A 15,987-nucleotide genomic window follows, 5' to 3' on the forward strand; every position below is an offset into this window, starting at 1 on the left:
TTATGGTTCTTATGTGTGACTTGTAGTTCATGTAATACCACCACCACCACCACCACCACCAATAACAACAACAACAACAACAACAACACACACACACACACACACACACACTGAAGGGCCAAAGAGACTGGTACACCTACCTAATATCATGTAGGACCCCCACGAGTGCGCAGAAGTGCCGCAATACAATGTGGCATGGACTCAGCTAATGTCTGAAGTAGTGCTGGAGGGAATTGGCATTATGAAACCTGCAGGGCTGTCCATAAATCTGTAAGGGTATGAGGGGGTGGAGATCTCTTCTGAACATCACCTTGTAAGGCATCCCAGATATGTTCAATAATGTTCATGCCTGGGCACTTTGGTGGCCAACGGAAGTGTTTAAACTCAGAAGACTGTTCCTGGAGCCACTCTGTATCAATTCTAGATATGTGGGGTGTTGCACTGTCTTGCTGGAATTGCTCAAGTCCATCTAAATGCTCAATGGACATGAATGGATCCAGGCGATCAAACAGGATGCTTATGTATGTGTCACTGACAGTCATATCTAGACTTATCAGGGGGTCCCATGTCACTCCAACTGCACATGCCCCACACCATCACAGAGCCTTCACCAGCTGGAATAGTCCTCTGCTGACACGCAGGGTCCATGGATTCATGAGGTTGACTCCATACCTGCACATGTCCATCCGCTCAATACAATTTGATAGGAGAATCATCTGACCAGGCAACATGTTTCCAGCCATCAGCAGTCCAATGCTGGTGTTTATGGGCTCAGGTGAAGTGTAAAGCTTCATGTAGTGCAGTCATGAAGTGGGCATTTGGCTCCGAAAGCCCATATCGATGATGTTTCATTGAGTGGTTCGCACACTGACACTTGTTGATGGCCTAACATTGAAATCTGCAGCAATTTGCAGAAGGGTTGCACTTGTCATGTTGAACAATTCACTTTAGCTTTGTCCCATTCTTGCATGATCTTTTTCTGGCCGTATTGACGTCGGAAATTTGATGTTTTGCCGGATTCCTGATAGTCACTGATACACTCATGAAAGGATTGTTTGGGAAAATCCTCACCTCATCACTACCTCGAAGATGCTGTGTCCCATCACTCATGCATGGACTATAACACCACATTAAAGCTCATTTAAATCTTGCTAACCTGCCATTGTACCAGCAGTAACCAATCTAACAACTGCACCAGACACTTGTCATCTTATATAGACGTTGCTGATCACAGTGCTGTATTCTGCCCATGTACTTGTCTCTGTATTTGAATATGCATTCCTATACCAGTTTCTTTTGGTGCTTCAGTATATATATAGTAGGTGTAATTTTATGATGAATTATTATTATTTAAGATTATTTCCTTTGCAATAGGACAATCCAAAACAAACAAATCTGTATTTTTTCCAGGAAAACATGTTCAGATCCCGCAATCATCTAGTAGCAAACCAATTTGTGGTATCGTTGGTATAATCCGTCTAATAGCAGGTCCTTACCTGATTGTAGTGACACGGAAATGGAAAGTTGGTACTATCAATAACCAAGACATATGGCGTATTGATGAATGTGAAGTCATTCCATTTTCACGCACTCTTCTGCATTTGACTGAAAAACAGGTAAACAGACAAAATTCACACTTATTATAAAACTCTTTAAATACAGTTGAATATTTTTTCTTTAATAACACTAGAAAAAATGATTAATAAGTTACAGTATTTGGTTGCTTTTTTCCAGATTTCACCATGTTTAGTCTTTTATTTGGCTTGTATGTTGGTGTTTTCTACTGGAGTGTTTAGTGATGTGGCAAATTGTTTCAGACAGCAGAGAATCAGCAATATGTCTCGATGGTGGATCATGTTCTCAAAACACCACATCTGTACTTCTCATACTCATACGACCTTACACACACACTCCAAAGGTTACACAACACAACACCAGAATTTCTTCAGGTAAGTTTTAATAATATGCGTACATATCTTTAAAAATGGCAAAATGAACTGAAACATCAGGTTTCACCATCTACTTCAGTACCACATTTATGTAATTCAGTAATTAAGATTAATAATGTGAAACTTTTTTTTTCTAGTTAAGATAGGATTTACTTCCTACAACGTACATTTTATGTAATCAACATATTGTAGTATTGACAGTCTTCCTGCCATGGTTGGGGCAGGGAAGGGTAATGACATGCTACACTGTATACCCTTCACCACACACTGTACAGTTTCATGCAGATTGAGCTAGTACAGTATACTCATTCAGACTACTTTATCCCCTGTAAATTCTGCTAGAGTTCCTGACTTTGCTGTCAACTGACCCTAGTTCTCAGTGAAATTGAAAAATTATCCATTATGTATTCTTTAAGTATTATATTACGTATTTTCTTGCATATTTTTGTATTCTTCCCTTCAGATTTGTAAATGAGAGAAACATCTGTCACTTCCCTTAAAAGTATCAAGAAAAGTTGTGTTAATAAAAGTGAAACTGCTGCAAATATAATGAGTTTCCATATATAATTTTGGGTACTTTTTCCTAGACTTTCATTTCAACATTAATTCGAGCTTGATATGATTCATTTTACAAAATTATGTATATCTTGGTTGCTCCTATTTGTTATTGTGCCAACTGTGAGTTTGTTGTTTGTTTAGCTTTAGACCTAGGTGGATATGTGAGAACTGGTTTAAATTTCTGCAGGATTGTGCTTTGTATACTTGGGGATCTTAATAGTGTTTCTCTCATTGTCTATCCATATGATATTTCTTCTCATCCCATCTAGTAGTCTCCCTTGACCTGGGATTCTGGGTGACATTTCCGAAGTCTATTTCCTAAACCTCACCAGCCCTTTTGCTTCACCCCTCTTTCTTCTCTTTCAACCCTTCTGCCAGGAGGAGGAGCCACTGGCTCTGAAAGCTTGCAGATTTAAATATCCCTGTCTATGTGTTCTACTGCCACTGCTTGGTGAGTAGATTTTTTTATCTGTGTAATTACATCACATGGTATGATGTCTTATTTAAAGGTGGTGTGGGAATTAACCTCCTATTTACATTTGTTTATAACTTCATAAATAAGAAACCAATTTTCATGAAACAAAATCATTTTGTTCCATACAAGTTGTTGTGCATTGCTAAAATTCCACTCAAACATTACCATTACCAATCAGTTTCTGCAAGTGATGTCTGCAACCGACTTTTGCAGAAAATACAGATGAATGTCTCCCAGAACTTAATGAATTCACTCCTCCAGTTCATTAAGAGCGTTTGGTGTTATGCGATAAACTTCTTCATCCACCTCCAGAAGCGAAGACGACACAGTATTTTAGGTCAGGACCCCTTGCTGGCTCTTCAAGGCAGCCCCTATATCCTAACCAGCATCCAGGAAAATGAGTATGGAGCCACATGTGGATAGGCTTTGCAAAGTGAGATGGTGTCCCATCTTGCATACAGATTAGGTAATTTTAATTGGGCCATTGGATACAATACTATGAACATGGACTTCAAGCAGGTACCATGCAATGTTTATTGTCCAGAATGAAATATCAATCCATAACTTCTGTGGATATCATAACATGCCACACTGTGATGTTTGGGCGATTTTTGCCTTTTTCTAACAACCATTTCTGGATCCTCTGTTGGCCAGTACTAACAGATGTGCTATTTGACAAACCCCCAACAGCTTTACTTGACGACAGGATGTTATCGAATATATTGGACAAGTCTCCATGCGAAGCAAGCACCATCTCCCTATATTCCAGCCAATGAACACAGTCTTCTTGCAATACTTTCTGGAAGTGGTATGGTTTCCATGGACACAAATTGAACTCATTCTTCAAAACAGTTGAAACTGTATGTCAGGTTAAACTGTGGTTATGTAATGCCTGTATTTGTGATTTCTGAGGAGTTGAGTGTACATTTCCTGAAGCATTTGTAAGTTTTCCTCCATCCTGGGTGTTAAGGGTGACTGCACCTCCTCAAATCTGATACAGAGGCTGTATCCATTAGCTTCCGTTGTCAATTCTTTACAGGCGTTGCATCTAACAAGGCCTGAGGTCCTTTAACACTTCACTGCCATTTGTATACTTGTACTATGGACTGCCTTTGTTGATACTGAAGTGCCAACTGAGCCCATTTCCACAGTGTTAGATGTTGTCATGCTTTCTGCCACTGATAGCTGCAGTGACATAGACGGGCAGTTATGTAATAAATTCTGTCATTTTAAGCAAAAAAAAAAATTTTTGTTCCATGAAAACTGGTGAGGTATTAATAAAGCTATAAACAATTTTCAGTGTGGAGTTAATTCCCACCCATTTTGTCATTTTAAACACACAACATTGTAATATATTCTTTTTCAATTTTCACACTGTGTTTGTATTGTAGTGTGGTATTTTGAAGTGGGGGTCACATTTTGAATATATATGAGCATTAGTTAATGTGATCTTCTGCTGGTAAGTATCCATCCTCTGAAAAACCACATAACTGCATGCCCATGAAAGTCATTATTATCAGCAAAGTGAAGACATAAAGTTCAGAAATGTACCTGAATCATAGTATTATTGTTAACGTGATGTGTTTCAGTAACCAGTTCAGATGCATGCATGTATAATTCCTTAAACAATGCCATGAGTGATTTCCTTTTCCAGTAATCTCCATTACAAGCTTGTATACCATTTCCAACTTTGGCAACATAGACAAGACATTAAACTGTGTTCTGCGCAGCTCCTATCCTCTGCTACATACAGCTTTTTCAGTTTTCCTCATCATTGATAATCTTATTGTTACATCAACCCTTTACTTCACCAAGCCAGCTCTGTGCATCTCGTGGTCTAGTGCCTAGCATTGCTACCTCTGGATCACGGGGTTCTGGGTTCGATTCCTGACTGGGTTTGGGATTTTCTCCACCTGGGGACTAGGTGTTTGTGTTGTCCTCATCATTTCATCGTCATTCATGGAAGTGGTGAGATTGGACTGAGTAAATATTGGGAATTTGTATGGGCGCCGATAACCGCATAGTTGAACACCCCACAAACCAATCATCATCATCATCACAATCATCCATGTTTTTCTCTCATTAATAGTCGCTATGTCTCACATAAATCTCCTACTTCCCACTTCATCTGCTACTCACACTTTTTCAGCTACTTTGTAGAAGAGAATGTATGTATGTGTGTGTGTGTGTGGGGGGGGGGGGGGGGGAGGGGGGGGGAGAATGGGAGGTATAGTCTCAGCACTTCAAACAACACTTGGGCTGATGTTAAAAAAATGCTCACTTTGGTAAACAAGTTCATGTGCTTACTTCCTCAGCATCCATAATAGAAATTTTAAACATAGCTGCACAACAGCAACGGTTCCACGTAATAAAATTATAAACAGCCGACCAGTTGCAATGGATAAAGAATTCTTTACCTAGGTTTCAACAAATTTAAATTTGTCTTCTTCAGAAGGTGGCAATTTTACATTGGTATGGACTGATGTATCATCGCCGTTTTTACAAATGTCTGCATAGATCCATTTGTCAAAATTAAAATATAGCCCTAAAAATAGGGTCTGTCACGTAAATATAAATTAGTACATGGATGTTGCAGAGCTCTAGGGCTTTGTTAATTATGTTGTTAATTATGTTGCAGATGCCACTTCATGAGCGTGCTGATCCTAGGTTTGTCTGGAACAGCAACCTTTTACGAGAAATGGCAACACGTCAAGAACTACATCGCTTTTGCTTGCCAATAGTTCATGGCTGTATCCTTTGACAGAAGTTATTTGATCCACAGCACCTTGCGTAATTATACCTATGCAGTTCAAAACCTGCAATTTTAGTGCAGATGCATTTAGTCTCAGGAAATGAGGAAATTCCTACCTACAATTCTTCACATGCCTCCCAAAGAGGTACTGCATTACACACCCAGACTACAAAATATTCTGATCCATCCTTATGCCATACCAAATCTCAACCATTACCATGTAGGTGAGATCCCTACAGAGTTCCCAGATGCAAGTCATGTCCTTTGCCCTGACATAGCACATCAGATTTCAGTCCTGTCACAGGCCTATCCTACCTCATCAGAGGCAGTTTTCATAACAACTTTGCTGTAATTTCTGCACATCCTTTCATGAGCATGACCAACAAACAGTTGTCCACCTGAATGAAAGATCTGGCTAAGAGTATAGTTGGCCACCCCAGTGGCAAAACATATTTCTGTGGCTGCTTCACAACCTGTGCCATTTGACTTTATCCCCCTATCATACCAGCTTCACTGAATGGCATTGATGAGAATCATCCTTACAACACTTGTTTCCATCTCACAAGCCTGCTGGCCTAATCTCTGCTAGCACCTGTCCCACACCCACCTCTACCCCTGTCCCCATATCTCTCTCTCTCTCTCTCTCTCTCTCTCTCTCTCTCTCTCTCTCACACACACACACACACACACACACACACACACACACACACACACACACACACACATACACACATTCTTTGTTCTAACTCCCTCTCTGTACTACTACCACCACCACCACCCCCTCCTCTCTCTCTCTCTCTTCCTGCCCAGAGCAAACCTACTAGTGCCATATTCTTACCCCATATTCTTGCTGCTTTTCTCTCCCAGCCATCAGCTATCTTCCTTCAACCTTCTCCTCTCATTTCCCGCTACCTTTCGACCTTTGTCCATTCCACTGGATAGAACCCCCATCCCAAGTCTGGCTGTAGTGTCAGTATAACACAGTTGGATGGTGTGCATCATAGTCAGTCTTATTTAGGTGCTGTCAACCACATAATGATCCAGCTATACGGTGAGCTGTTACCTTTGACCTCTTCCATTATTTAAATCTCAAATAAATTTAAGTGTCTTGGTTTATAATATAATACATATTACTACTTGCATAACTTGTATGTCTTTTGATGATTCAGTGTCACGTGTTGGAGACTTCTTTTGATAGTTTCTATAGTATATGATTCATGAAGTGTAATGAAAATATAAAAGGCTCATCATCAATGACTTTCTTATCATTTATCTTTCAGAGGAAAATGATGAATACTTTGGTATTCATTGACAAAATTATCATAGTTGAAAAATAGGAATTGGAAAAAAATGTTGTCTTTGGAGTAACAATGGCAAAGACGTCTGAAGCCTGTATTAAAAAGAAAGAAAATCTGTCTGGTCACTCCTGGTGCTACATTTTTGCTGATGGAGATATTCATCCATTTAATGAACCATTAGTGGTCCAATTTTGTCATCTTAATTGATTATTCTGTCACTGATAGATAGAACAACTTTGTACTCATAAATGAAGAGCACGCAAATAGTGGTTCTGCTCTAAAAAAATCACACATCTGTGCCTTTCATTTATTAATAGTATGTACTGGACATAATTATTAACACTGTCATTTTCACGTATTTTCCTATAGAAAGAAGAATGTATGTGGGGGCAGGAGCGGGGGCCAGCCAGTGATCTCGGTTGACCTCTCTAGAAGCCAAACTTTTATCTTCATAAGAATGAATGTTTAGCCGTCTGGCTACCTGTTTCTCACTATTTGTCTGCCTCCAACTTACCATTGGCTCTACACTGACAGCATTCACCAAGTTTTTCTCACCCAGCTAGCTTCTCTCATACACGTGACACGTATCGCTGTTTTGTTTTTTGATACTGAGTTCTCTGTTATGCATTGATTGAATAAGCATATTCCTATGGCACTTATTTGCATATGGTTGTTTTTGTGGATCTCTACTGTAGTAACAATGTACTCAATTTGTCAACTGCTTTATATTTTCCAAAGTACTCACTGGTTTGTGATTTTTCTGTAACTTATGTAACCAGGGTAATATTTTTAATGTGTCTTCAGATGACTCATTGGCAAGTTAGGAGGGATTTTCATGTTTGTTGGGTTGTATCCTGTTTTATTATAGTGGAGCAGGATCATCTTAGAAAGTGATGTCTGCACTTCCTCATTAGCATTCTGAACTGTATTTAACACAAATTGAAACAGCTGATCCAAGAAAAATAACTATAAAGTAAAATTGTAGCCTTCAAAGTTGTACTTCCTTTACCTTTTGTCAGTTATTTCCGTCAACCATTGTTCTCTGAATGGCAAACCATTTCTGTGGACCTTAGTGTCTCGCCGCAGTTGCTATCGTGCGGGGACACGGCTCTTCACACGTGGAGTTGATTTCCAGGGCAGTGTTGCAAATTTTGTTGAGACAGAGCAGATAATTGAATATGGAGGTGACCGTAGTTCCTTTGTACAGGTATGTGAAAGTATTTATCTTTTATAGTGTATGAATGTACTGACTGTGATATGTGGTGTCAAGTTATTTAGATGCTAATGTATGTACGCATATTACCGAAAGATGAACATGGGTGAGTATTTTGCATTTACACATAAGTTTATTTATATTTATTTATTTATTTATTTCATGTTCCACAGACCAAGGCACCAAGTAAATTGCAAGGATATGAAATGTGTCAAATGTACATATTTCAGATATAACTTACATAAGTACGAGGCGTGATTTTTAAGTAAGGTCCATTTTGAACATAAGTACACAACGAAAGGTTACTTCAAAAAAGTAAATTTATTTTCAGAAAGTACATACTTCACCCTATTTTTCTACATAGCTGCCAAGTTTGTTGAAACACGTATCATACCTCTGAACCAATTTTAAAATACCCTCTTCATAAAAACTTGCCACCTGCTCCGATAACCAAGAGTTCACTGCTGTTTTCGCGTCGTCATTGTAACGGTTGCCACTGAGGTGTTGTTTGAGGTGGAGGAACAGATGGTAATCGCTCGGCGCTTGCGCTCTGGACTGCAGGGTGAGTGGTCTCAAACTTCCCAGCCAAAACTGTCCAATAAATCGCGGGTCTGACCTGCAGTGTGAGGTCTTGCATTGTCATGGAGAAGGACAATTCCCTTTGTCAGCACTCCGCATCTTTTGTTTTGAATCACTCTGCTTAGCTTTCTCAGTGTTTGGCAGTATGCTTCTGCATTGATAGTGGTTCTTTGTTGCGTGAAGTCAACCAACAAAACACCATGCCTATCCCAAAACACCGACACCATGATTTTGTACTGGGACAGAGTCTGTTTGGACTTCACCTTTACAGGCTAGTGTGTGTGTGTGTGTGTGTGTGTGTGTGTGCGTGCGCGCGTGCGCGTGCATGCGCATGCATGCGCGTGCGTGTCTCCATTTCATGCTCTGTTGCTTCAGTTCGGGTGTGATATGCGAAATCCATGTTTTGTCTCCAGTTATGACCTGACTCAAGAAGCTGTCACTTTCTTCGTGATAACAAGTCAAGAACTTCATCACACACTCAAATCTTTGGTTTTTGTGGTCCTCTGTTAGGAGTTTCGGGACCCAACAGGAGCACTTTTCCTAAACTTTAGGTGTTCAGAAACAATGTTGTAAAGCACTGATCTTGACACGTCAGGAAATTCCTTTGAGTGACCTGTTATTGTAAAGCGCCTGTTGTCACGAACTCTCGCTTCAACTGAAGCCACCAAATCGTCTGTAATCAAAGAAGGGCGACCGGAGTGGTCCTCATCATGGACGTTGTCATGGCCATCTTTGAATTCTCGTACCCATTTACGCACTTTGCTTTCACTCATAACAGTATCACCATACAGTTTGCAAATCTGTCTATGAATTTCTGCAGTAGACAGGTTCCTTGCTGACAAAAACTGTATCACTGAGCGAATCTCACACGTGGCAGGCGAGTTGATAGTCTTAAACATTTTGAAAGCACAGAACAGAACTGTACAGGTTAGCTACAGAGCTGAAACTGAGCACAGTTGTTCCCGAGGCATGCCGGTACATGACGCATGTGCTCGTTGCAATATGCACGCGAACTACTAGTGTTTACAACAAAACGGACCTTACGTAAAAAACACGCCTAGTACTATAAAGGTTACAATGTAAATAAGGTGTCAAATGAGGATCATATATCCAGTTAATAAAATATTGTGGTGCACTGATGCAGGATCGGATACAGGCTAATTTACATAAATACAGTAAAAGATACAATGTAGATAAAATATCAACTAAAGAACCTATATCCAATTAACAGAATATTGAGTTACACTTAGAAAGATCTGTAATATACAGAGGAAGCAGAAGTAAGCTAAATAGTATAATGAATACATACTTGAATACAGAAAACCAAATTATTATGAATCTATAATAGTGAGATTAAAAGTATTTTTAAAACAATTGTGAATTTAGTGGTGGTTATTAATTTTCTTTCATCAATTCACTGGCCATATAACAAGATTTCTCTCTCTTTCAGGAGTTGGTTGAATTTTGTTAACTGTTTATGCAGACATTTGATATACGGTGGGAGTGCATTAATTAGGTTAATGCTGGAGTAATATGCTCCTTTTTGCTCCAGATTTAGATTTTTGAATTCAGTGTGTAGACTATTTTTGGTTCTTGTGTTGTAGTCATGATACTCACTGTTTTTATTTAGAGAGAAGTTTTTACAAAGTTCAACAAGAAAAAAATATGCTGTGAGGAAGGGGGGAGGGGGGGGTAAGGATCCCCATCTTTCGAAACAAGTTCCTATGTCCACAATGGACACCACTCATTATTCTGATGACTTTTTTTGAGCAGTGAAAATTTTTTGCAGAGGCTGGTTCCCCCAGAATATAGTATAAGACATTGTTGAATGAAAGTAAGCAAAGTAGGAAGCCTTAACAGTATCCAATTAAGCCAAAGAAGCAATAATTCGCAGCATATATATTTCTGAGCTAAGTCTTTTATAAAGATGAAGGATGTGGGTACATCAGTTACATTTGCTGTCTATGTATTCACCCAGAAATTTTGTATCCTCAACTTGTTGTGTTGATCTCTACACTGTGTGTTAATTTCTTAAAGATATCTTTGTGGCGTGTGGAACAACATATAATGGATTTTATCTGCGTTGAGTGAGAGACTATTTGCAGAAAACCAATTTAAAACTTCAGAGAAAACTTTGTTTGTAGTTTGTTCAAGACTGTTGTCAGACAGTTCATCGACGAGAATTGATATATCATATGCAAAAAGAGTAAAATTACTCATTGTATTGGAGCAAATAGGGAGAACATAAATGAAAAAAATAAATAGTAGCGAACCTAAAATCAGGGCTTCTGGCTCACCACAACCTAAGGTACCCCACCCCAATGAGGAAGGTTCTCTGGAAGTGCCATTCAGCATTACCATCTGATTTTGGTCCTTTAGGTAGGACTGAATCCACAATCCACACAAACTAACGCTATCACGTTGACCATAATATTCTGCCTTTTTAAAAAGAATTTTGTGGTTTACACAATTGAAGGCTTTCGAGAGATTACAAAGGATACGTACTAGAGACATTTATTTGTTATTGTTAAAGGAAAATATAGTTTGTACATTTCAAAAACCAGCACAAAACCCATATTGACTATAGTTGAGGATATTGTGGGAGTTGAGATGGTTGATGATCAATCTGTGCACAAGTTTTTCGAGAATTTTTGAAAAGATAGTTAAAAGGGAAATTGGATGATAGTGACACTGTTTTTGTCACCTTTTTTAAAGAGCGGTATCACTACAGCCAGTTTTAGTCTCCCAGGGACAATTCCTTTTTGCAATGATGCATTATCCATTGAATATGTTGCATAAGATTGAACTTCTATATTTTTAACAATATTTCAATATTTTATTAGAAATATTGTCCACACCAACAGACATTTTATTTTATAATGACTTGATTATACTTTCAGTATCATTTAATTTAAGCAGAGGTAAGGATATCTGTGGGGTTCTGTTGCAGATAGCTTTCTGTAAAAGAGCCATTGCTCCATCCATAGATCCTTTGCAGCCTGCCTTGTCTGCTATTGACAGAAAATGTTTTTTTCAATATTTCTGCAACTATTTCAGGTTTCTTTATAATATTGTCACCTTGTTTAATGTCTGTCTGTATCCTGTTCCCTGTTTTTCTGCCAGTTTATGTCTCTGTCGCATTTCAAATTGTTTTTATTTTGTTTTCTGATGTCACAATTTCAGTTTTTATGCATGTACTCTTAGATTTATTTATAACCCTCTTTAGACTGCTGCAGTAGAGTCTGTAGTGTTGCTGTTTCTTTTGGGTCATTACTAGTTTTGAGAGAACTATAACGCATCCTTTTTGATCTGCAGGTTGTTTTTATTCCTGCAGTGAGCCACATGTTCATGTCAGTGGCTACATGGTTGTTTCTAATTATTTTTTTCTAGGAAAGCTAGCTTCAAAGTGAGACATAAATTCATTTAAAAATGTATTATACTTTTATTCTCATCTGTTTTACTGAAAACTGGACTCCAGTCTATCTCCTGGAGGCTGCATTTGAAATTTGTAAGGGATCGTAAAAGATTTCCAAGAATGGTCAGACATGTTGCACAGATTGATGTTGGTGACTGTAAGCTGTTGACCATCATGGTCAGAAAGGTCATTAACAATAGGACATGTATTGGTATTGTTAAGTCCTGACTCATCTACAAATATATTGTCAATCAGAGTTTGGTTATTGGTAATCCTAGTTGGAAAATCTCCTACTGTCATCAGGTTAAAAGACTCTACTAGGTGTTATAAATCTTCTTTACTGTTGCTCTCATTTAGAAAATTATTAAAATTGCCTTCAGTTATTGAAGTCTTGAACTTTGAACACAGCTGGTTTAAGAGAGACAAGCTGCTACAGGAACACATTCATGTTCCCTGTAGAGGCTCTGTAAAGTGCTAACGCAACTGGCAGGTCATGTGTAGTAGGCCCCATTTCTACTCCAAATATTTCAATATCTTGTTCTATACAGTGACACTTTAAATCTATTGCTCTGTAAGATATGTTATTTTTTACCTTAATTACACCACCACCTTTTTCCAATGTAGATCTGGATTAACATGTTGCTATACAGTAACCACTCAACTGCAACATTTCAACATCTCTTGTATGATATTCACTAAAACATAATATATTAGCATCTTTTTCCTTGCACATCCTCTTGGAGAAAAGAAATGTCATTTGCTTTACTTGGTGAAAAACTGTCTTTTTATTATTATTATTATTATTGAAGCTGCATACTTTCACTTAAAGAAGTATCTGAGGGAATTGAAATAACTGTTTCTTCTGCCTTGCTCATGTTACTTTTGTCACTGTTGTCAGCAGGACATATAGGAAGCTGTTTTATTCCTTGAAAGTTGATCTTCAATTATTTCACTGATGTGATCACACTCAAATAGTTTCCCTTCATATGTCAAGTGCCTTCCATGTTTGCTGTACATGTTTCAATGCACCTTACTTGTGTCTAGTACTTCGCATTCATCATATTCTAAACACAGTTTCTTTATTGTAATGTTTGTCTTCTGGACTCCATTGTTTACACATGAGCTGTAAAGCAAATCATACTTTTAGCTACATAGTTCGATCCCATTATGCAAACGATAAATTGATGCAGGTGTGAAAGGTAGTTTCTTTTGATTTGCTTTCTAGAAACATACAGTTGAGAAAATTGTACAGCAGTTATAAGCACATTTGCTGATTGGTATTCTAAAACCTACAAACTAACCATAGATGTGATGGTGGATTGAGCAACTGACCGCAGCACGTCCTCTCGTCAGTATTTCCATATGAAGTCCAATGTTTTCAAAAGTTTGTATGCCCTCGCTACTCCCACTACGGTCAGAATGATGCATTTCCTAAGTGTGATAACTCAACAATTTTTTTTGTTCTTGAGAATGGGGCTGTAATTGTGTAACACAAGGGACACCATACAGAAAATAAACATTTAGGTGACTCAATGTGTTGTTTTGCCTTTGGCTGTGTTCTTTCCCATGATAAATATCAGATCTATCTTTAACTGTAGAAATTTGAAAGAACTGTGCCGACTCCACCTTAAACATTTTTTTAAATTGGATGTAATGGGTTTATGCTAAATATAGCACAGTGTGTCACAAGCATTATTTTTTGCTTTAGGAAATACTTTTGGATTAAAAGTAGTGTAAGTACTTTTCAATTGAAGGAAATAACTCATTGCAGAAATGTTGATTTGTTGCTAGACACATACAAACGTGCGTGCCTGTCGACAACTCGATGTTTCTGCTTTTCAGTGAGTGGTCTCCTTTAATCCACAAGTATTTAAACACTATTATTACTATTGTTATTATTATTATTATTAACGCTGAACTAATCTGGAGTGTTACGTGGTGATATACCATCAGTTTTCCAAAAATCTGTACTGAGAGACAATGTTGTTACGTTTTTGCAGATAAGGGGGAGCATTCCCCTCTTCTGGACTCAGTTACCAAACTTAAAATATAAACCAAGGCCTCGACTTGTGCCCACTGAGAACCATGCAGAAGCCTTTGCGCGCCATATCGAGACTCAGGTGTTCAATTATGGTCGTATTGTCCTTGTCAATCTGGTTAGTATTCTTGTGCTTCACTCAGTTAAGAGTAATTTATCACTGAGTGCTGTAGTTAGTCAAGGGTATTCAACCACTATAACTTTTGTGTATGATATGAAGTAATTTAATGTACAGCATGTGTAGGTTACTATTTTAACCACATATTTTTTCAGCACACCAAAAAAAAAAAAAAAAACCATTTGTGTTATACTTGCAGTTCTCTGTGCATATTTTAATTTGTAATATGCGAAAAGTCTTCAGAGAATAATAACACAAGAATCAGAAACTGCTGAGATGTCGATACTTAAATGCTAATTAGAACCTTTCTGTCTGTAATAGTCTGGGGGATTAAAATTGTTTATTAGGCTACAGTCGCAACATTGCTCTCTGAAAGTTTTATGTGATCCTATCAATAGATAAAGCAGTCATCCTGCAAACTCTTATTGCATATTCCACCTGAGTCTTCCAGCATTGAATATTATAAAATCTGATCATCTTAAAGATAGTAACTTCATTCTATTAACAATATAACTGTAGATCCCCTTTCATTACTCACTTTTCTTCAAGCCTTGAATACTCTTCTTAATGTGTTTAGTCAATAAATAAAGTGATATTATTCCACTCTAGTGTAACCCTCCCTGTATTACTAGTACAAGCCATAAGAATAAAATAACAAGCTTAATGTAGAATTACATTTCTAATTACAGTGCACTCAGAATCTGGTATTTTTTTACATACGTAAGTCCATCTTGATCCACCTAATCCTTACTACCGCACCAACTCCCACCATCCATTTATAATTGTTACTCACTCCCAAAAAGGACAGAAAACAGAACACACACAAAATTAATGCATGATATTACAAAATTGCTGTGAAATGCCATTACTGGTTGAAATGAAAGTATTTCCTTCATCAGATTCATCATTTTACAAACAAAAGTGTTCATCCACAAGCATTCTACCAAAACTTTTTAATCACATTGTAGCATTCTGTTTCCTCTGCTGCTCAAAATGATTTTAAAAAGACTGTAGCAGCTGCTGGTGGCACTGACCAGTATGTTGAAATACATTCAATCCATAGACCTTATTTAACATCCTCAAATCAGTTTATTGTTAAAAATTGTAGTTATTGAAGCATAAAGGAACAGTTTGCTGTAGTTGCTTCTCACTCCCAGATATTGTCATCATCTTGAGACTGTGGAGAGGAGAGTGAGTATACTGTGGGTGATGTAGGAACCATGGGGACAGGGGTGGATGTTAGTGTGGGGTAGAGACTAGAGAAAACTGAGGCCAGAAAGATTGTGGGAACGAAAAGTGTGCAAAGACTGCTTTCACAGGTGACCTTGCCTCCAGTAGGATGGGTGGGACAAGATATGCAAGTAACAGGACTGGAATAGTGTGTATGGGGTAGGGCTTGCACCTGAGTCTTCCACGGGAGTGTGACACATATCACAGAGTGTGTGGGGACATACCCTTGTGGAAAAGATGGGTTCAAGTCCTGTTCTATCCACTCATGTAGCACATACTATATCTGTTCTGTCACTAACATATCCTACCCTATTAGATGCAGAACCACCTGTGAAAGCAGTCAGTGTGATTCTACATAGAGT

The 15,987-nt window shown here is 38.2% G+C and overlaps 1 protein-coding gene across 2 annotated transcripts in view; it reads left to right on the forward strand.

Moving 5' to 3' along the window:
- Positions 1-15,987, forward strand: part of LOC124619460 (phosphatidylinositol-3-phosphatase SAC1) — a 72,843-nt gene that overhangs the window by 11,406 nt on the left and 45,450 nt on the right. The window contains exons 3-7 of one of the 2 annotated variants that reach the window (XM_047145859.1): positions 1,411-1,616; positions 1,818-1,949; positions 5,621-5,732; positions 8,052-8,239; positions 14,240-14,395. In XM_047145859.1, the coding sequence (XP_047001815.1) occupies positions 1,411-1,616; positions 1,818-1,949; positions 5,621-5,732; positions 8,052-8,239; positions 14,240-14,395 (794 nt within the window). The remainder of the gene's footprint in view (positions 1-1,410; positions 1,617-1,817; positions 1,950-5,620; positions 5,733-8,051; positions 8,240-14,239; positions 14,396-15,987) is intronic. The other variant, XM_047145860.1, reaches the window with a different exon arrangement.

This window comes from Schistocerca americana, chromosome 6 (assembly GCF_021461395.2).
Source record: "Schistocerca americana isolate TAMUIC-IGC-003095 chromosome 6, iqSchAmer2.1, whole genome shotgun sequence".
NCBI lineage: Eukaryota > Metazoa > Arthropoda > Insecta > Orthoptera > Acrididae > Schistocerca > Schistocerca americana.